This window comes from Salmo salar, chromosome 20 (genome assembly GCF_965601325.2).
Source record: "Salmo salar chromosome 20, fSalSal1, whole genome shotgun sequence".
Taxonomy (NCBI): Eukaryota; Metazoa; Chordata; class Actinopteri; order Salmoniformes; family Salmonidae; genus Salmo; species Salmo salar.
Window position 1 is genome coordinate 86498922 of NC_138310.1, and position 22200 is coordinate 86521121.

The following is a 22200-nucleotide window of genomic DNA, read 5'->3' on the forward strand; positions in this document are numbered from 1 at the left end:
GGCTCATGGGACCTTGGGCCCTGAGGCTCGGGATGGGCCAGGTCAGAGTCTCAAAGCTGATTTTCAGAGCTGATGGTTGAATAACTGTGATGTTAGATGGCTTTGGGCTATACATTTTGTTTTGCTGTCAAATTTGATGTGAAGTTCAGGGGCTGTATTTCAGTAACATTTGTCTATACCTGTGACTGCTGAGATGGTGTCCTCGTTAGCGATTACTGAGTGAGATTCCTGATTAGAATGCTTTATGCACTAATGTGCTGCTCAGGAGTTAAGTTTAGTATGATCTCCATTAGCTACTGCATATGAGGCAGATCCTCTTCCTGGGTTTCACATAAAACAAACAAATACATGACAAAGTACACAATAGTACTAGACAAGAACAACATAAGATAAGACATTAAATTGAACGTAAATATAAAATAAGAGTTATATAAAGGAAAGACACCAAGAGACAACAGAATACAGTTCACACACTATTCACATATACAGTACATTGTCATATTCTTATATACAGTACAGTACATTTTCATATTCTTATAAACAGTACAGTACATATAAAAATTCTTATGTACAGTACACATTCATATTATTATATACAGTACATGTTCATATTCCTATAGTCCATACACATTAATATTATTATATACAGTACATATTCATATTCCTATGTACAGTACATATTCATATTCTTATGTACAGTACACATTCATATTCGTATATACAGTACATATTCATATTCGTATATACGGTACATATTCCTATTCCTTAATACAGTATAGTTCCTATTCTTATACAGAGTACAGTACACATTCATATTCTTATGTACAGTACATATTCCTATTCCTATATACAGTACAGTTCATATTCTTATATACAGTACAGTACATATTCATATTCGTATATACAGTACTGTTAAATTAGATCTTTAGAAAGAGGGGCTGTGATATATTTAAGCAATAAGTTCCGCGGGGGTGTGGTATATGGCCAATATACCATGGAAAAGGGCTGTTCTGGATACAGCCCTTAGCCGTGGTATATTGGCCATATACCACAACCCCCTGAGGTGCCTTATTGCTATTATAAACTGGTTACCAACATAATTAGAGCAGTAAAAATAAAGGTTTTGTCATACCTGTGTTATGTGGTCTGATATACCACTGCTGTCAGCCAATCAGCATTCAGGGTTCGAACCACCCAGTTTATAATAATATAATCATTTTTTATATTTTTTTGATAAGCTAAACTTGCTTTTTGCCTGAGTAACCTCTGATGACATGGCTCTTTACACAACTGTTTTTGGTTTTGTGTACTTTGAAGAAACCCACAGTGGCGTTTCTGGTGGGGTATGTCCGTTTGTTTGAAGTCTATGAAACTAGTTTGTACAAGTGGTTAGGCATTTTCAACACACAAATGATTCTTAAAGACGAGAAGAGAAGTAGCACATTTCTCCTCAATCCTCAACCATGTTGGAGTGAGTATGCGTGTGTTTGTGTATATCACAGAGACTGTGGAACGATTTCTGTTCTTCCCTATGCTGTGGTAACTCCCCCTTTCTTGTATGTACAGTGGGGGAAAAAAGTATTTGATCCCCTGCTGATTTTGTACGTTTGCCCACTTACAAAGTAATGATCAGTCTATAATTTTAATAGTAGGTTTATTTGAACAGTGCGAGACAATAACAGCAAAAATATCCAGCAAAACCCATGTCAAAAATGTTATAAATTGATTTGCATTTTAATGAGGGAAATAAGTATTTGACCCCCTCTCATGCAGGTAACAAGCTGAGATTAGGAGCACACTCTTAAAGGGAGTGCTCCTAACCGCAGCTTGTTACCTGTAAAAAAGACACCTGTCCACAGAAGCAATCAATCAATCAATCAGATTCCAAACTCTCCACCATGGCCAAGAGCAAAGAGCTCTCCAAGGATGTCAGGGACAAGAATGTAGACCTCCACAAGGCTGGAATGGGCTACAAGACCATCGCCAAGCAGCTTGGTGAGAAGGTGACTACATTTGGTGTGATTATTCGCAAATGGAAGAAACACAAAAGAACTGTCAATATCCCTCGGCCTGGGGCTCCATGCAAGGTCTCACCCCGTGGAGTTGCAATGATCATGAGAACGGTGAGGAATCAGCCCAGAACTACACGGGAGGATCTTGTCAATGATCTCAAGGCAGCTGGGACCATAGTCACCAAGAAAACAATTGGTAACACACTACGCTGTGAAGGACTGAAATCCTGCAGCGCCAGCAAGGTCCCCCTGCTCAAGAATACACATACATGCCCGTCTGAAGTTTGCCAATGAACATCTGAATGACTCAGAGGACAACTGGTGAAAGTGTTGTGGTCAGATGAGACCAAAATGTAGCTCTTTGACATGAACTCAACTCGCCGTGTTTGGAGGAGGAGGAATGCTGCCTATGACCCCAAGAACACAATCTTCACCGTCAAACATGGAGTTTTGGGGGTGTTTTTTTGCTAAGGGGACAGGATAACTTCACCACATCAAAGGGACAATGGACAGGGCCATGTACCATCAAATCTTGGGTGAGAACCTCCTTCCCTCAGCCAGGGTATTGAAAATGGGTCGTGGATGGGTATTCCAGCATGACAATGACCCAAAACACACGGCCAAGGCAACAAAGGAGTGGCTCAAGAAGAAGCACAATAAGGTTCTGGAGTGGCCTAGCCAGTCTCCAGACCTTAATCCCATAGAAAATCTGTGGAGGGAGCTGAAGGTTCGAGTTGCCAAACGTCAGCCTCGAAACCTTAATGACTTGGAGAAGATCTGCAAAGAGGAGTGGGACAAAATCCCTCCTGAGATGTGTGCAAACCTGGTGGCCAACTACAAGAAATGTCTGACCTCTGTGATTGCCAACAAGGGTTTTGCCACCAAGTACTAAGTCATGTTTTGCAGAGGGGTCAAATACTTATTTCCCTCATTAAAATGCAAATCATTTTATAACATTTTTGACATGCGTTTTTCTGGATTTTTTGTTGTTGTTATTCTGTCTCTCACTGTTCAAATAAACCTACCATTAAAATTATAGACTGATCATTTCTTTGTAAGTGGGCAAACGTACAAAATCAGCAGGGGATCAAATACTTTTTTCCCCCACTGTATAACATGCGCTTAATCCATACATAAGTCATAGTGTAGGACTACATTACATTGTGAATTGACCGGTAGGCCTTCAAAGGCACATGATCCATTTACGAGGTAATCCATGCAATAATAATGGTCGTTTGGCATTGAAGACGACTTTAAAGGTGAGTCTAGACTGACTGATCTACAAATCAACTTGCATCATAAATAACTATTGAATAGTATTTGTAGATCAGGCAGGCAGTCACAATTTACCCATGATACATCACAGTTTTGATGCTCTCAAACAGAGCCACTGCGTCCGTGAGTGAGTCATTGCATGTGTGTACACGTCTGGCAGACAGTTTGTTTATGTTTGTGTAATTTTGGCAGATTGCAGTAATTTCATTTGATGTATTCACTTACATTATTAATCTTCACATCACCTCATTCCTTTGCAATTTAGGCCCATCATAATCATCTAGATAAGGATAAAATAATAATTAAAATAATACTTTTGACAGTCACACTAAATTACCAGTTAATTCAGCGTGCCTGATTTAGAGAGGCATTGAAGTGTGCTCTGTTCAATTTGTTGTAATAGTTTTTTTCCAGCCCTGTGGTTGTTTAATGATCTTATGATATGGCTCTTAGCCCAGGTTCAATTAAAAACCTGGGTTGTTTGTGTTTGTGCAGATGCCTGTCAGATCGTTTTCCAGGCGAGTGCTCTTCTGAGAGCCGTCGGTCGGGGAGTTAGATCTGAGCTCAAGAACACATGTGTTGAGGTGGAGGAGCCTGAGGCCTGCCCCCCCCCCGTGGTTTCTTCTGGTTCCCCTCAGAACCTAGGTAGGCGTCGCCTTCTGACAAGCCCCTGACTTACTGACAGAACTCCCCCTTGACTCTCAGTTCCCCTTCACTGCCTCCCACCTGGCTCCATCAGAGGAAGTCATGGCCTGTTCCTGGACCATTGTGGCATTGACAGTGGTCAACACTATGTGGCCAATACAGACTGGACAGAGAAACAGCACTTTCTAGTCACAAATGCAATGCTAACTTTCAAACATACAGCCTCCCTACTAAATAACACAGCGCTTTCAGCCTCCCTGCTAAATAACACTGAGCTTTCAGCATCCCTACTAAATAACACTGAGCTTTCAGCATCCCTACTAAATGACACTGAGCTTTCAGCCTCCCTGCTAAATAACACTGAGCTTTCAGCCTCCCTACTAAATGACACTGAGCTTTCAGCCTCCCTGCTAAATAACACGGAGCTTTCAGCCTCCCTGCTAAATAACACTGAGCTTTCAGCCTCCCTGCTAAATAACACAGAGCTTTCAGCATCCCTACTAAATGACACTGAGCCCATTGTAAGGCTCACATAGAGTTGCAATACATAGAGTTGCAATACACATAATTGCAATACACAGAGTTGGAATACATAGAGTTGGAATACATAAAGTTGCAATACATAGAGTTTCAATTCATGGAGTTTCAATACATAGAGTTGGAATACATAGAGATGCAATACATAGAGATGGAAAACATAGAGTTGGAATACATAGAGTTGGAATACATAGAGTGGAATACATAGAGTTGCAATTCATAGAGTTGGAATACATAGATTTGCAATACATAGAGATGCAATACAGAGAGTTGGAATACATAGAGTTGTAAAACATAGAGTTTCAATACATAGAGTTGTAATACATAGAGTTGCAATACATAGAGTTGTAATACATAGAGTTGCAATGCATAGAGTTGCAATACATAGAGTTGCAATACATAGAGTTGGAATACATAGAGTTGGAATACATAGAGTTGCAATACATAGAGTTGCAAAACATGGAGTTTCAATACATGGCTTTTCAATACGTAGAGTTGCAAAACATAGAATTGGAATACATAGAGTTGGAATACATAGAGTTGTAGTACATGGAGTTGCAATTCATGGAGTTGGAATACATAGAGTTGTAATACATAGAGTTGCAATACATAGAATTGGAATACATAGAGTTGCAATACATAGAGTTGCAATACATTGAGTTGCAATACCTTTTCAAGTAATTAACATTTTCCAGAATGCTATCCTCAACCATGTAGCTAAATCAAATCAAATCAAATCCATTTGTATTGGTCACATACACATATTTAGCAGATGTTATTGCAAGTGTAGCAAAATGCTTGTGTTCCTAGATCCAACAGTGCAGTAGTATCTAACAATTTACAACAATACCCACACATCTAAAAGTAAAATAATGGAAATAAGAAATATATAAATATTAGGATGAGCAATGTCAGAGTGGCATTGACTAAAATACAGTAGAATACAGTATATACATTTGAAATGAGTAAAGCAGTATGTAAACATTATTAAAGTGACTAGTGTTCCATTATTACAGTGGCCAGTGATTCCAAGTCTATGTATATAGGGCAGCAGCCTCTAAGGTGCAGGGTTGATTAACCGGGTGGTAGCTGGCTAGTGATGGCTATTTAACAGTCTGATAGCCTTGCGATAGACTCTGTTTTTCAGTCTCTCGGTCCCAGCTTTGGTGCACCTGTACTGACCTCACCTTCTGGATGATAGTGGTGGTTGATATTCTTGATGATCTGGCCTTCCTGTGTCATCGGGTGCTGTAGCTATCTGATTGATTACATTATGGTTCATGTGGGATAGTGAACAGATATACCAATGACACAGTCTTGGACTGCTGTAATACAATGGGACAGTCTTGGACTGCTGTAAGACAATGGAACAGTCTTGGACTGCTGTAAGACAATGGGACAGTCTTGGACTGCTGTAAGACAATGGGACAGTCTTGGACTGCTGTAAGACAATGGAACAGTCTTGGACTGTTGTAAGACAATGGGACAGTCTTGGACTGCTGTAAGACAATGGAACAGTCTTGGACTGCTGTAAGACAATGGAACAATTTTGGACTGTTGTAAGACAATGGGACAGTCTTGGACTGCTGTAATACAATGAGACAGTCTTGGACTGTTGTAAGACAATGGAACAGTCTTGGACTGTTGTAAGACAATGGGACAGTCTTGGACTGCTGTAAGACAATGGGACAGTCTTGGACTGTTGTAAGACAATGGAACAGTCTTGGACTGTTGTAATACAATGGGACATTCTTGGACTGTTGTAATACAATGAGACAGTCTTGGACTGTTGTAAGACAATGGAACAGTCTTGGACTGTTGTAATACAATGGGACAGTCTTGGACTGCTGTAAGACAATGGAACAGTCTTGGACTGTTGTAAGACAATGGAACAGTCTTGGACTGTTGTAAGACAATGGGACAGTCTTACACTTCTTACCACTATCCCTAGACTCTATGAAAGGAAAAGAGATTGAATGTAAGCAACATGAAATACACCTCAGCAGGCCAGATGGAGTTTCCACCATATTACTTAAACACAACCTATCCAATCCTTTCATATGTCCATTCTGGCATGGGCTAGGGGTTAGGTGTTGGTTTCAGAGTATGAGCCTCTCTGCCCAGACACAGGGGTTGACAACTATCTCAGTGTGACAGAGAGGCATAGAGGGCCTTATCATGGACTCTGTCTCCCTCCACTGACTGTGTTGACTGAGAGCAGCCTCTCTAGATCACTGTTAGTCAATGACAACATGCAGAAGCATCCACTCTATCAATCTGACGTTGACTGCAGGTTATACTATCTGGCATGTTATTTAGCAGGGGTTGTAGTTTCCTAATAAGGTGGGAAATACATGTTTTTTTTTATCACCATTATTAACTTGATTATTACAAGAAATTATGATGTTCTCCCAGTATTGTAGCTAAGCCTACTCTGGATGGACTCTCATTGGTGCATTAACATTCTCATCATTATTTGCCAAGTCTCGGTTAAAACCCTTTCCTGCAGTCAACTGACCAAATCGCCCTCTAGTGGCATCATGGGTGGAATATTATTCATATTTTTCATAATTCCATAATTAATAAACATTATTATAAAAACAAAAACTGCAGAAGTTCGTTTTTTTCTATGTCAAACAGTTGTGTTATATTTCAGTCTTCTGTGATGTATATAAAGTGTAATAATGGGATGCAAACTCAAAATGTAATACATTTCAACTCTATATCTGACATGGTGCAGGTGTATTTTCTTTAAGCCCATAACCATGTGTGTGAGGGGTAGACTTTTGTGACCCTGATTTAACCCACGGCAGTAAAAGGTTAGGGGAAATCTGCAATTGCTACATCCATTTTTGGAGTGATAAAGTAATGATATATTCCAATTGATTCTTGAAGAATATAGTCTTATCACATCTGAAAAAATATGAACTTGTTTTACTCCAATATTTGTAAACAATGTAAATGTAAAGAAACACTGTATAGCCTCACAACATGGTTAAAACTATCTTTTTAATATCATGGATGGTCAGTCTTTGCCTCCATCTCTCTGTCTATTAATCTGAGAGTGGTTACACTTCTCCAGGCCTATCCCTCAGCTTTTTACCTAAACAGTGGCGGTGTAAGCACTTTGCTATTGTGTCACCTGCAGATTGGCCTTTTAAGATAGAGAGGGTCAATTCCTAACTAGAAAAAATGTGTGAGTAAATCCTGTAGTGATGTCAATGGTAGATTTATTTTAAACTTTGAGATATGTGCTCATACAGCAGGCTACCTCAGCCCATATTGGTGACCTGGTTCCTGGAAAGACCCTATCTGTTACACAGGCCCATCTGTACATCAGCCTAGCACAGTCATTGTGATCTATCATTACACATCCGACTGTCATCCTCACAGTATTGTTCTATTAACATGCAACATGTAAGGATGTGAATATTTCAATGTCTTCAGAAAATGTTACTTCATCTCTCCATTTCTATAGCACATAGAACATTGTTTATTGTATAAATAAAATAGGTCTGCTCCAGCCCATAGCTAATAAGTGTGTTGATCATTGAATAGAGCAACAGTTACCCCTCTGAATGCCTCTTGCCAGCTTGTTGCATCTCCTAATGCATCTCCTAATCACTTCCCCCATTACTCTGCCAGACCTGGAGACTGATTATGGTTCTGCGCCACACCTGGTGAACCCTCGATTCATCGCCCCCGGCCCTGATGTCATCACCTGTGTATGAAACACCTACCTGCCCTCGCCTGCCCGCCCGGCCTCTCCGTTCCTCCTGTACCCCCTGGGTTTACCGTAAATTGGCAGGTCTGGGGCAAGGTGTCCTCACCGGTGCCCATCCCTAAGCGCCACGTTTAACCGCTTCAGCGAGTCTTTGTCATGCTTCGTTACATCTGGCCTAACGCGGCTTGTTAAAACAGCGCTCCGGGCAAGGCTGGGGTGTTGCAGAGGCACACAGGTGATTTTCCGGTTCTCTAAGTTCACAACAACCCTCCTTGTCTCTCTCCGGGGAAGTCTCTCTGTAATTGTTTTCCTTCGCCAGTCTGCTACAGTTAGTGTTTTTTCCCACTTAGAGGCCCTCAGCTGAAACCGTGGCAGCTCAGGGAGAGAAAATCTTGTGGTTGGCGTCTCCACCCACATGCTTTTCATTAAAGGGTAGGGGGGATTTTGAATGTCAAAAAGAATAACAGCTCATCCTTAAAATAAGTTGGGGGCTGTTTGTTTACCTATACTCTAGAACTAACGTGTGGTATACAGCTGTATATATACTATATACTTTACTTAAGTGAACGTACAGTGTTACAACAGTCTGAAAGAACACCCCCCCTCTCTCTTTTTCTGCCAGGCCTCACCTTTCATATAATATATGAATATCTCTCAGAACCCCATCTCTGTCACAGGGCAACTAGTGCTCTCAGTGGACCCAGTGCAATTGCAATAACTGAGTAGAACAAATGTAAACATTTTCCATTTGTAATAGGGAAATGTAAGATCCCTGTTTAATTTAGTTTAGAGTGATCAACACAATGATTATTCACTGTTATATTGTACTGATGACATTCTGTGAACACTAACCAGGTTTCCATCCAACCATTTCATGCGGATAACTTTACTTACGCATTAAAAAAGCAATGACAGGGCTGAAAGAAACAGGAAATCCCAGTTACAATTTCATAAATGTCGACATGGGATTTGTTTTTGTCAGTAAAATTAATTACGTGTGAGATGTCGGTGGAAACATCTTTATGAGCAAGTATTGATAAAATAACCATCAGATCAAAGAACTTAAAGTCACGCGATGATACGTTACGTTGTAGGCCTACCACCACGACTCAGAATAGCATGAAAAGTTTATAGGCAGATGAAGTAAGCTATGATGAACAACCCATGGTGGTTAGTGTAAAGTGATCATGCAGATCTCCAATAGGCTAAATATCGAGGGTAGGCTATTATTTGAAAGCTGGTGACATGATGATAGGAGCTTTTGCTCTTATCCATATCTCATCACACTTTATCAGCGGACTCCTGTCTGGAGAGCATGGGCCAAAACCAGATTGGGCAAGTTTGCTGTCCATTGCAACAGATTTTGTGACAAAACCATTGGCAGAGTTGAAAATGCTATGGGAAACCATTTACCTTATGTATTTTATTCGGTACGTGGGAACTTAACCACAAAAGTGATTTTTATGTGCACTACATCATCAAGCACAGCCTTTTATCCACAACAGGTACGTTTGCTGGAAACATAAATCTGGAGGGATTCAAAAAATATATATATGCAGATTTGAGAATATTTCCATAAAGAACTGTCACTAAATACTGTGGGATTCTGTAGCAGCTAAAAGTAACTTTCTTTTTGTTTTCACATTCCTACAAGCCTCTCGGGCTGGTGTTTACAAGACATCTGTTTTCACTTCCTATCAGCCTCTCGGGCTGGTGTTTACAGGACATTTGTTTTCACTTCCTACAAACCTCTTAGGCTGGTGTTTACATAACATTTGTTTTGACTTCCTACAAGCCTCTCGGGCTGGTGTTTACAGAATATTTGTTTTCACTTCCTACAAACCTCTCAGGCTGATGTTTACAGGACATTTGTTTTCACTTCCTACAAGCCTCTCAGGCTGGTGTTTACATAACATCTGTTTCACTTATTACCAGCCTCTCAGGCTGGTGTTTATAGAATATTTGTTTTCACTTCCTACAAGCCTCTCGGGCTGGTGTTTACAGAATATTTGTTTTGACTTCCTACAAGCCTCTCAGGCTAGTGTTTACAGAACATTTGTTTTGACTTCTTACAAGCCTCCCAGGCTGGTGTTTACAGGACATTTGTTTTCACTTCCTACAGGCCTTTCAGGCTGGTGTTTACAGGACATTTGTTTTCACTTCCTACAGGCCTCTCGTGCCGGTGTTTACATAACATCTGTTTTCACTTCCAACCAGCCTCTCGGGCTGGTGTTTACAGAATATTTGTTTTCACCTCCTACAAGCCTCTCAGGCTGGTTTTTACAGAACATTTGTTTTGACTTCCTACAAGCCTCTCAGGCTAGTGTTTACAGAACATTTGTTTTGACTTCCTACAAGCCTCTCAGGCTGGTGTTTACAGAATATTTGTTTTGACTTCCTAGATGCCTCCCAGGCTAGTGTTTACAGAACATTTGTTTTGACTTCCTACAAAGACTCTCGGGCTGGTGTTTACAGAATATTTGGTGCTGTCTGTTAAGGATATAAAGAGGCCAGTTAGACATCTTTTCAAGGTGTTTTTATGTGTTCATATGCCTAGTCCATATCAGTGTTAAATTGATGATATGACAGAAGTCATCAACAGTAATGTCAGCTGATCAATTTAAGTTCTGAGTTAGCTACCAAACCTTTTATTAGTGTCCTGGATTCAGACATAGCCTACATATGCTACTATATTGTCACCCTTTAACTTTACAATGGAGTTCAATGGACCATCATGTTATGTTTTTTCTGCCTGATTAACTAATCACTGCTCTGTGCCTCCTGCCTATTCCCTGGAGGAGCTCAGTGATACAGTAACTTTCTCAGTGTTGTTCTCTCTCTCACCATGTTGTTTTCATTATCATCTGAACAGGTCCTCCTCTGAGAGAGGTGCAACCTGGGACATCTTGTTATGACCCTACTTACTAAGCAGAAGTAGTCTCAGGGAGATATTAGAGGAGAGGAGGGGAACCTGTTACCTGGAGCACCACAACACACCTCTCCACCTCTCAATCACTCCCCCTCCCCCCCTCCCTCCCTCCCTCTCTCTCCATCCTCCTCTCTCGTTCTCACAAAGGGAGGGTATTAGTTAAGAGGAGCCAAACTATAGCCTGAGGCGACATAACACTCATTCTATCTGTTTACATCTTTCTCTCTCTGCCCTCCTCTCTGTCTCACATAGCCTGCAGCGCTAGTCTTAATGATCTGTTCCCCAACACCAGAGCACATTATTACACAAAGTGGGACTTAATGAGTCATTACTCCACAGGTTTACAGCAGAGATTTGGATTTAGAGAGTTGAGACATTGAGTTTTTTTGCATTATGATGCATTTACATGACACTACAACATTCTATGGCAGACATGTTAGCGCCCCATTAACATGACACGGGGAATATTTAAACAATACAATTGAACTGAATATCTAGAATTAGAACAATATTTAAAATTCTAAAAGTTGTGCCAACTCTCTAAATACTATGTATGTATGCTTTACTCCACTAAGAGACTCAGAGCTGGCATGAAGGGAAAAGAGCAATACTGTGTCCTGAATGAATCAGCTACACATGTACAGTACAGCGCATTAGGAAAGTTTTCAGACCCCTTGACTTTTTCCACATTTTGATAAGTTACAGCCTTGTTCTAAAATGGATTGAATAAAAAATGGTCGCATCAATCTACACACAATACCCCTCATTGACAAAGCGAAAACAGGTTTTTAGACATTTTTGCTAATTAAAAAATAAAATAAGGAATACCTTATTTACATAAGAATTTAGACCCTCTCCATTGATCATCCTTGAGATGTTTCCACAACTTGATTTGAGTCCACCTGTAGTAAATTCAATTGAATGGACATGATTTGGAAAGGCACACACCTGTCTATATAAGGTCCCACAGTTGACAGTGCATGTCAGAGCAAAAACCAAGCCATGAAGTTGAAGGAATTGTCCGTAGAGCTCAGAGACAGCATTGCGTCAAGGCACAGATCTGGGGAATGGTACCAAAAAAATTCTGAAGCGATGAAGGTCCCCGAGAACACAGTGGCCTACATCATTCTTAAATGGAAGAAGTTTGGAACCACCAAGACTCTTCCTAGAGCTGGCCGCCCGGCTAAACCGAGCAATCGAGGGAGAAGGACCTTGGTCAGGGAGGTGACTAAGAACCCAATGGTCACTCTGACAGAGCTCCAGAGTTCCTCTGTGGAGATGGGTGAACCTTCCAGAAGGACAACCATCTCTGCAGCACTCCACCAATCAGGCCTTTATGGTAGAGTGGCCAGACGGAAGGCTCAGTAAAAGGCACATGACAGCCCGCTTGGAGTTTGCCAAACGGCACCTAAATGACACTGAGACCATGAGAAACAAGATTCTCTGGTCTGATGAAACCAAGATTGAAGTCTTTGGCCTGAAAACCAAATGTCACATCTGGAGGAACATGCAACATTCCCTACAGTGAAGCATGGTGGTGGCAGCATCATGCTGTGGGTATGTTTTGTTGTGGGAGACTAGTCAGGATCAATGCAAAGATGAATGGAGTAATGTACAGAGAGTTCCTTGATGAAAACCTGCTCCAGAGCTCTCAGGACCTCAGACTTGAGCGAAGGTTCACCTTCCAACAGGACAATGACCCTAAGTACACAGCCAAGACAATGCAGGAGTTGTTTTGGGACAAGTCTCTGAATGTCCTTGAGTGGCCCAGCCAGATCCCAAACGTGAACCCGATCCAACATCTCTGGAGAGACTTGAAAATAGCTGTGCAGCGACGCTCCCCATCCAACCTGACAGAGTTTGAGAGGATCTGCGGAGAAGAATGGGACAAACTCCCGAAATACAGGTGTGCCAAGCTTGTAGCGTCATACCAAAGAAGACTCAAGGCTGTAATCGTTGCCAAAGGTGCATCAACAAAGTACTGAGTAAAGGTTCTGAATACTTATGTAAATGAAATATTTCCGTTTTTTTTTTCAAATATACATTTGCAAAAAAAAAATTCTTTTTTTTGCATTGTCATTATGGGGTATTGTGTGTAGATTGATGAGGGGAAAAAATGATTGAATCCATTTTAGAATAAGGCTGTAACGTAACAACATGTGGATAAAGTCAAAGGGTCTGAATACTTTCCAAATGCACTGTATACAGTACCAGTCAAAAGTTTGGACACACCTACTCATTCCAGGGTTTTTCTTTATTTTCACTATTTTCTACATTGTAGAACAGTAAAGATATCACAACTATGAAATAACACATATGGAATCATGTAGTAACCAAAAAAGTGTTTCAAAGGACCATTTGCCTTGATGACAGCTCTTGGCACTAGCTTCATGAGGTAGTCACCTGGAATTATTTTCCAACAGTCTTGAAGGAGTTCCCACATATGCTGAGCACTTGTTGACTGCTTTTCCTTCACTCTGCAGTCCAACTCATCCCAAGCTATCTCAATTGGGTTGTGTTGGGTGATTGTGGAGGCCAAGCCATATGATGCAGCACCCCATCACTCTCCTTCTTGGTCAAATAGCCCTTACACCGCCTAGATATGTATTTTGGGTCATTGTCCTGTTGAAAAACAAATGATAGTGCAAACCAGAAGTGATGGCTTATCGCTGCAGAATGCTGTGGTAGCAATGCTGGTTAAGTGTACCTTGAAATGAAAATAAATCACAGGCAGTGTCACCAGCAAAGCACACCCACACCATCACACCTCCTCCTCCATGCTTCATGGTGGGAACCACACATCTGGAGATCATTCATTCACCTACTCTGTGTCTCACGAAGACACGGCGATTGGAACCAAAAATCTCAAATTTGGACTCATCAGACCAAAGAACAGATTTCCACTGGTCTAATGTCCATTGCTCAGGTTTCTTGGCCCAACAAAGTATCTTCTTATTATTGGTGTCCTTGAGTAGCGGTTTCATTGTAGCAATTCGATCATGAAGGCCTGATTCACATTATAGTCATTTAGCAGACGCTCTTATCCAGAGCAACTCACCGTAGTGAATGCATACATTTCATAAAACATTTTTTTCCCGTACTGGTCCCCTGTGGGAAACGAACCCACAACGCTGCAAACACCATGCTCTACCAAATGAGCCACACGGGACCAGTTGATGTTGAGATGTGTCTGTTACTTGAACTCTATGAAGCATTTATTTGGGCTGCATTCTGAGGTGCATTTATTTGCCGATGTCTGAGGCTGGTATCTCTAATGAACTTCTCCTCTGCAGCAGAGGTAACTCTGGGTCTTCCTTTCCTGTGTCAGTCCCCATGAGAGCCAGTTACATCAAAGCACATGATGGTTTTTGCGGCATCACTTGAAGAAACTTTCGGTTCTTGAAATTTTCCGGATTGATTGACCTTCATGTCTTAATCTAATGATGGACTGTCATTGCTCTTTGCTTATTTGAGCGGCATAATAATATGGACTTGGTCTTTTACCAAATAGGGCTATCTTCTGTATACCACCCTTACCTTGTCACAACACAACTGATTGGGTGAAACGCATTAAGAAGGAAATAAATTCCACAAATTGACTTATAACAAGGCACACCTGTTAATTGAAATGCATTCCAGGTGACTACCTCATGAAGCTAGTTGAGAGAATGCCAAGAGTGTGTAAAACTGTCATCAAGGCAAATGGTGGCTACTTTGAAGAATTTGTTTAACACTTTTTTGGTTACTACATGATTCCATATGTGTTATTTCATAGTTTTGATGTCTTCACTATTATTCTACAATGTAGAAAATAGTAAAAATAAAGAAAAACCCTTGAATGAGTAGGTGTGTCCAAACTTTTGACTGGTACTGTTTATTAACATATACGTACTGTACATCACATGCAAGACTTTCCACAATACTTACTGTTTTGCTCCTATTCTGCCATGACAAAAGCAGTGTTATATAATTATTTTGTCATAACTCCACCGAGACACACATTCTTCATTGAGGAGTGTGTAAATTAGAAGTCTGAGACTTATATTTACATTACATTTACATTTAAGTCATTTAGCAGACGCTCTTATCCAGAGCGACTTACAAATTGGTGCATTCACCTTATGATATCCAGTGGAACAACCACTTTACAATAGTGCATCTAAATCTTTTAAGGGGGGGGGGGGTTAGAAGGATTACTTTATCCTATCCTAGGTATTCCTTAAAGAGGTGGGGTTTCAGGTGTCTCCGGAAGGTGGTGATTGACTCCGCTGTCCTGGCGTCGTGAGGGAGCTTGTTCCACCATTGGGGTGCCAGAGCAGCGAACAGTTTTGACTGGGCTGAGCGGGAACTGTGCTTCCTCAGAGGTAGGGGGGCCAGCAGGCCAGAGGTGGATGAACGCAGTGCCCTTGTTTGGGTGTAGGGCCTGATCAGAGCCTGAAGGTATGGAGGTGCCGTTCCCTTCACAGCTCCGTAGGCAATCACCATGGTCTTGTAGCGGATGCGAGCTTCAACTGGAAGCCAGTGGAGAGAGCGGAGGAGCGGGGTGACGTGAGAGAACTTGGGAAGGTTGAACACCAGACGGGCTGCGGCGTTCTGGATGAGTTGTAGGGGTTTAATGGCACAGGCAGGGAGCCCAGCCAACAGCGAGTTGCAGTAATCCAGACGGGAGATGACAAGTGCCTGGATTAGGACCTGCGCCACTTCCTGTGTGAGGCAGGGTCGTACTCTGCGAATGTTGTAGAGCATGAACCTACAGGATCGGGTCACCGCCTTGATGTTAGTGGAGAACGACAGGGTGTTGTCCAGGATCACGCCAAGGTTCTTAGCACTCTGGGAGGTACCTGTCTGCAGGGAGGTGAGGTGAGCCCTCTGCCTCCTCACATTGCTGTAAGATCAGCTGGTTCACTCAGGCAGAATGGTAAATGGTGTTTGTCTCCTGTCTCACTCCATTATGGTCCAATGTGCATGGCAGTTGTTTGTTATTCTCACTGTCTTGCAGTGAAACTGGCAGATGCTCTCGTCTTTCCATTGACCGGTATCCCTGGGGAGATAAGAGCAATCAGACAGGAGGTGATCTGAGAGGAGGGGGGGGGGGGCAGTCGGGTAGGCAACATATAAAGAGGGCTCTTGCCGTGACCCCACAATGAGTGGGTGAGGATGTGTTTGGGTCTGTGTGCTGTACTGTCTGTGAGGGTTCAGCATGGATGTATCTCTTTGGCAGTTGGGCAGGTGTATTCTAGGACTTTATGAGGATATGCAATATGTTACGGTTTAGTAGGGTGTGTTTTCTAAAACTGGAGGAATCTCTCTTCATGGGAACGCAGGCTGTTGTAGTGAGTTAACAACTCTCTTTACTGCATGGCTTGATTTTATGTCTCCTTATGGATTGTAGTACAGTAGGAACTGTCAAAGTCTCGGTGTGACTTTGTTGGATGTACAAGTTATAAACTGGTATATAGATTTTTGACTTATGTGAGCAAATTGTGGCAGTGCTGAGACAATGAAGAGATCAGGGTTCCTTTGTGTGACAGTGCTGTGCTTGGAGTTCTTCTGTCTAATCTCCTCCCAGCCTCAGTCCAAGCCTCAGCAGTGTAGACTGATGGCGGGTCCCTCTGCCCTGCCTGTGCTACAGAGGGAGGGGGATGTAATGCTGGGGGGCCTCTTCTCCCTCCATGACATGATGCTGCAGCCTGACCTCTCCTTCACCTCCAAGCCAGCCCCCACACGCTGCACCGGGTGAGGGTCTGAGTTAGTTCTCCAGACTATGGCCGTCACCATAAAAGGATTCAGTGTAATAGACTCATCCCTCTGTCCTCTCCTCTCCCACGCAGGTTTAACTTCCGGACATTCCGCTGGATGCAGACCATGAGGTTTGCCATCGAGGAGATCAACAGAGATGATCATCTGCTCCCCAACTTCACTCTGGGATATAAGATATATGATTCGTGCAGTACTCCTTATCACGCCCTGAGGGCTTCTGTGGAACTGATGGGGGGAGAAGGGGAGGGAGAGGTGGAGGGGGGATCCTGTCATGGCCTGGTTCCGGTGGTCATCGGGGATGGAGGCTCCACTCTGTCTCTGGTGGTGGCTCGCTTCCTGGGAGTCTTCAGAGTACCTCAGGTAGGCAGACTGACCACTTACAATGAACAGTATATACTACTCTTCACAGTTTAAGGGTGTTACTAACAGAAGTACATTGGCTGAAGAGTTACTTTTTTTTTCTTCCTCTCTCTCTCTCTCTCTCTCTCTCTCTCTCCTCTCTCTCTCTCTCTCCCTGTCTCTCTCCCTGTCTCTCTCTCTCCCTGTCTCTCTCCCTGTCTCTCTCTCTCCCTCTCTCCCTGTCTCTCTCTCCCTCTCTCTCTCCCTCTCTCCTTGTCTGTCTCTTTCTCTCTCCCTCTCTCCCTGTCTCTCTCGCTCTCTCTCTCTCTGTCTCTCTCTCTCAGGTCAGTTATTTCTCTAGCTGTGCATGTCTCAGTAACAAGGCAGAGTTCCCAGCCTTCCTCAGGACCATGCCCAGTGACTTCTTCCAGGTGACTTCTCATTCCATGTAACTCTCTAACTTATCCACTTTCTCTCTCTAATCTAATTCCTATCGAATCTCTACTCTAGTAGCAATTGAGTGTTGGGAAAAGGTTAATCCGTGTCTGATTCCAGGTGGATGCCCTGGTGCAGCTCGTCCAGCACTTCAGCTGGAAATGGGTGGGTGTGGTTGCCGGGGACGATGCATATGGTCGTGGGGGAGCCCAAATATTTTCTGAGAAGGTTTGTGGGATATACTGTATAATTTTCTCCTGTGTGGAAAAATACACAATGTGAATGTGTTATGGCTTAAAGTGTCTGCTAAATGACCATAGTATACCATTATAGGTGCAGAAGCTCGGTGCCTGCGTGGCCCTCCATGAAATCATCCCCAAAAACCACGCGGAGGGGGCCATGGCCTCCATCGTTGCCCGTATTCGGTCCTCCGGGGCTGGGGTGGTTCTGGTGTTTGCCCTGGAGCAGGATGCTGGAGCTTTGTTTGACGAGGCCCTGCGGCAAGGTCTGACAGGGGTGCAGTGGCTGGCCAGCGAAGCCTGGAGTACAGCCTCAGTTCTCTCCACCCCTCCCCGCTTCCTCCCTATCCTCCAGGGCTCTATGGGCTTTGCCATCCGCCGAGCTGTGCACATCCCTGGACTACAGGAGTTCCTGCTGCGTCTGCACCCCTCAGGCCCAGATGCCTCCAAGGACCCGTTCCTACGCCCTTTCTGGGAGGAGGTGTTTAGGTGTAGCCTGCAGGGTGATGGGGGTGGAGATAGTCAGAGGGGTAAACCTCTGTGCTCTGGGTCTGAGGACCTGGGCAGTGTCAGGAACATCTACTCTGACGTGTCTCAGTTGAGGATATCCTATAATGTGTACAAGGCTGTGTACGCCATTGCCCATGCACTGCATGCTATGAGGAGCTGCGAGACAGGAAGAGGACCTTTCCATCTGCATGCCTGCCCAAATACTGACAGTGTACAGCCATGGCAGGTACTGGACTGGTACTGGTCAGATAAATGTACTGATGTTTTAAACAAGAAAAATAGTTACTTTTAAATACCGTTTTAGACAAAACATTTTCTTTAACTTTCATATATAGTTTTAAGTAAGAAAAGTAGTTACTTTTAAAAATAGTTTTAAACAAGACAAATGGTTACATTTGAAACATTCTGAATGTATGCCCGATTGTCTTTCTCTCCTCAGCTCCTGCACTACCTGAAGCAGGTGGAGTTCTCTAACTCGTTTGGTGATGAGACTAAGTTTGATGTGAACGGGGACCCAGTGGCTGTGTATGACCTGGTGAACTGGCAGTTAGAGGCAGACGGTCAGGTGGAGTTTGTCACAGTGGGGAGGTTTGACGAGACTACCAGCCTGGGCAGGAAGAAACTATACATCCAGAAAACGGACATCATCTGGAATGGAAACCAGACAACAGTAAGGCTCTAATAAATGTCTGAACTTTTACATTTTAATCTCTTAATATTCTTTTTAAAAAAAGCTCTCCTAGTTAGATTTCTTTGGAAAAATATGATTTAATTTCTTCGAAAATGGTAACGCAAAGAGTAGCTGGAGGAGATGGATGCAACAGAGAATATTCATTTCATTAAACTGCATCCATCTACGATGTCTGTTAATCGTTTTGTTGTTGTTGTAAGAAATTGCATTTAGCAGTTTAGTTTTCCTTTTCAGATGTGTTCTTTTGAATTTCATGGTCATAGAATATGGTCATATAATACATTAATTAAGTTTTATTTGTATTTATTTTTGTATCTCTGTTGCTCTCATGTGTGTTCCTGTGCATTCATGTTTAATTCTGACTGAAGTAGTGTGTGATCTTCCTCCCCCCTAGGTCCCTCTGTCAGTATGCAGTAGCAGCTGTCCACCAGGCACTCGGAGGGCCATCAGGCCTCACCTCCCTATCTGCTGCTTTGACTGTGTGGTCTGTACAGCAGGAGAGATTAGCAATCAGACAGGTGAGGCCAGTCTACAGCCAGTATGGATGTGAGAATGTGTTGTCATAACCCAGCCTCACTAGAGAAATATGTCTTGACTTCTCCATGTTCCCCAGATGCTACAGAATGTGTCCGATGCCTACCTGAGTTCTGGTCCAATGAGGAGTGTACAGCCTGCATCCCCAAGCTGGTTGACTTCCTGTCCTACAGTGACACAATGGGTATCGCTCTGCTCTCCGTGGCCCTCCTGGGGTCCTTCTGCACTGCCACAGTCATCCTCATATTCTCCTGTCACCACGCCACCCCCATCGTCAGGGCCAACAACTCTGAGCTGAGCTTCCTGCTGCTCTTCTCCTTGACTCTGTGTTTTCTGTGTTCTCTTACTTTCATTGGCCGGCCCTCTGAGTGGTCCTGTATGCTGCGTCACACAGCGTTTGGGATCACCTTCGTCCTCTGCATCTCTTGTGTTCTGGGGAAAACAATAGTGGTGTTGATGGCCTTCAGGGCTACACTTCCAGCCAGTAATGTCATGAAATGGTTTGGGCCTCTACAGCAGAGAGCCTTCATCTCACTCTGTACTCTGGTCCAGGTAGGAACATTGACCCAGCTGTTCTCTTCGTATCATGCACCCTTGTTGGACTGTTACGTATCAACATGACAATTATTTTCCTCCTCCAGGTGGTGATCTGTGCTGTGTGGCTGGCTGTTTCCCCTCCCAGCCCACGCAGACTGATGACACGTGAGAGTGCCTGTGTCATCCTCCTATGTGATGAGGGCTCAACTCTGGGCTTCTGCTCTGGTGCTGGGCTACATCGGCCTTCTGGCCTCCCTCTGTCTCCTCTTAGCCTTCCTGGCCAGGAAACTCCCAGACAACTTCAATGAGGCCAAGTTCATCACCTTCAGCATGCTGATCTTCTGTGCTGTGTGGGTGGCCTTCATCCCTGCCTACGTCAGCTCTCCTGGGAAGTACTCCACGGCCACGGAGGTGTTCGCCATCCTGGGCTCCAGTTTCGGCCTGCTGACCTGCCTCTTCCTGCCCAAATGTTACATAATTCTGCTGAAGCCTGAGAAGAACAACAGGAAACACCTCATGGCCAAGTCTGCAGCTGACAAGACATTCTAGTGGATCTTACAACGTCTATCATTTATATCAGGGACCGGGCAACTGACGGCCCGCCCCCCCTTTTGTAGGCCCGCGATCAATTTACAAAACTGATCAATTTGGGGTTTTTTAGGAACTCGGTCAGGTTATCAACTTAATATTGAATATTAAGAATAGTAGAATACACAAGGTGAAATTTAGAAATGTGGTTCTGCGTCAGCATTTTGCTGTTGTTGTGTCAGTCACTGACAGTCTCTCAATTAGTCCATGTCAGCTAACATTACTAAAATTATAGTAATCATGGTCAAATTACCACTCTCATTCAGATATCAGATTGAAAACCGCAAACACTTCTCTACAACCTATGGCAAAATTTGTGGAATTGCAGGAAAATAGCTGTAAAATTGCTAAATCTTCTCTCTGCCACATGGGAAAATGTTGCAACAAACTTGCTTTAAAACTGCAGCAATTTCTCTACGCCCAATGGCAAACTGTGTAGATATATAAAACTTCTTCTCTGCTGTCGAAAAAAAAAAAATAGTCTCATAAGGTGGGGTGGCCTCCCAACAAAATGTAATTTAGGGCCCTCAAAAAGACTACTGCACCTTTGTGGCCCCTCCCTGATTTAGATTGTGTGGAAATTATAATGTAGTTTCAGGAAGTTCAATCAGGAAGTCTGAATGGTCATTTAACTATATCTCGTAAGCGTAACATAATACCCTTTGTTTCCTATTCTAGGGGCATAGTGGGAATGAATAGAAATGTATCATCATCACAGTGGGAATGAATACAAATGTATCATCATCACAGTGGGAATGAATACAAACGTATCATCATCACAGTGGGAATGAATACAAACGTATCATCATCACAGTGGGAATGAATACAAACGTATCAGCATCACAGTGGGAATGAATACAAACGTATCATCATCACAGTGGGAATGAATACAAACGTATCATCATCACAGTGGGAATGAATACAAACGTATCATCATCACAGTGGGAATGAATACAAACGTATCATCATCACAGTGGGAATGAATACAAACGTATCATCATCACAGTGGGAATGAATACAAACGTATCATCATCACAGTGGGAATGAATACAAACGTATAATCATCACAGTGGGAATGAATACAAACGTATCAGCATCATGATGTTCTCCAGAGTGGCGCAGGGGTCTAAGCCACTGCATTTCAGTGCAAGAGGTGTTACTACAGTCCCTGGCTCACATCCGGTTGTGATTGGTAGTCCAGTAGGGCGGTGCACAATGGGCCCAGTGTCGTCTGGGATAGGCCATCATTGTAAATAAGTATTTGTTCCTAAATGACTTGCCTAGTTAAATAAAGGTTACATTTAAAAAATATATATAATCATAGCGTCTTGTTTCTCCTCCTCTTCCCTGTTAGCCATGTGTTGAATGTCAATCACCTATTGACCTTATAGTCTATAAGCAAGGCACAACAATGCACAATTCTCACGCTTGCTGTTCAACCAATG

General features: G+C 42.9%; 1 protein-coding gene across 1 annotated transcript; it reads left to right on the forward strand.

Moving 5' to 3' along the window:
- The first annotated feature begins 3364 nt into the window (after nt 1-3364).
- Nucleotides 3365-20781, forward strand: LOC106581468 (extracellular calcium-sensing receptor). Its single transcript, XM_014163537.3, is given in 13 exon segments — nt 3365-3410; nt 3783-3932; nt 8115-8194; nt 16692-16858; nt 16954-17242; nt 17566-17652; nt 17777-17884; nt 17990-18631; nt 18845-19075; nt 19491-19614; nt 19710-20182; nt 20272-20385; nt 20387-20781. Coding segments are annotated over 13 exon segments (2841 nt in total). The 3' UTR covers nt 20717-20781.
- Nucleotides 20782-22200: the final 1419 nt, after the last annotated feature.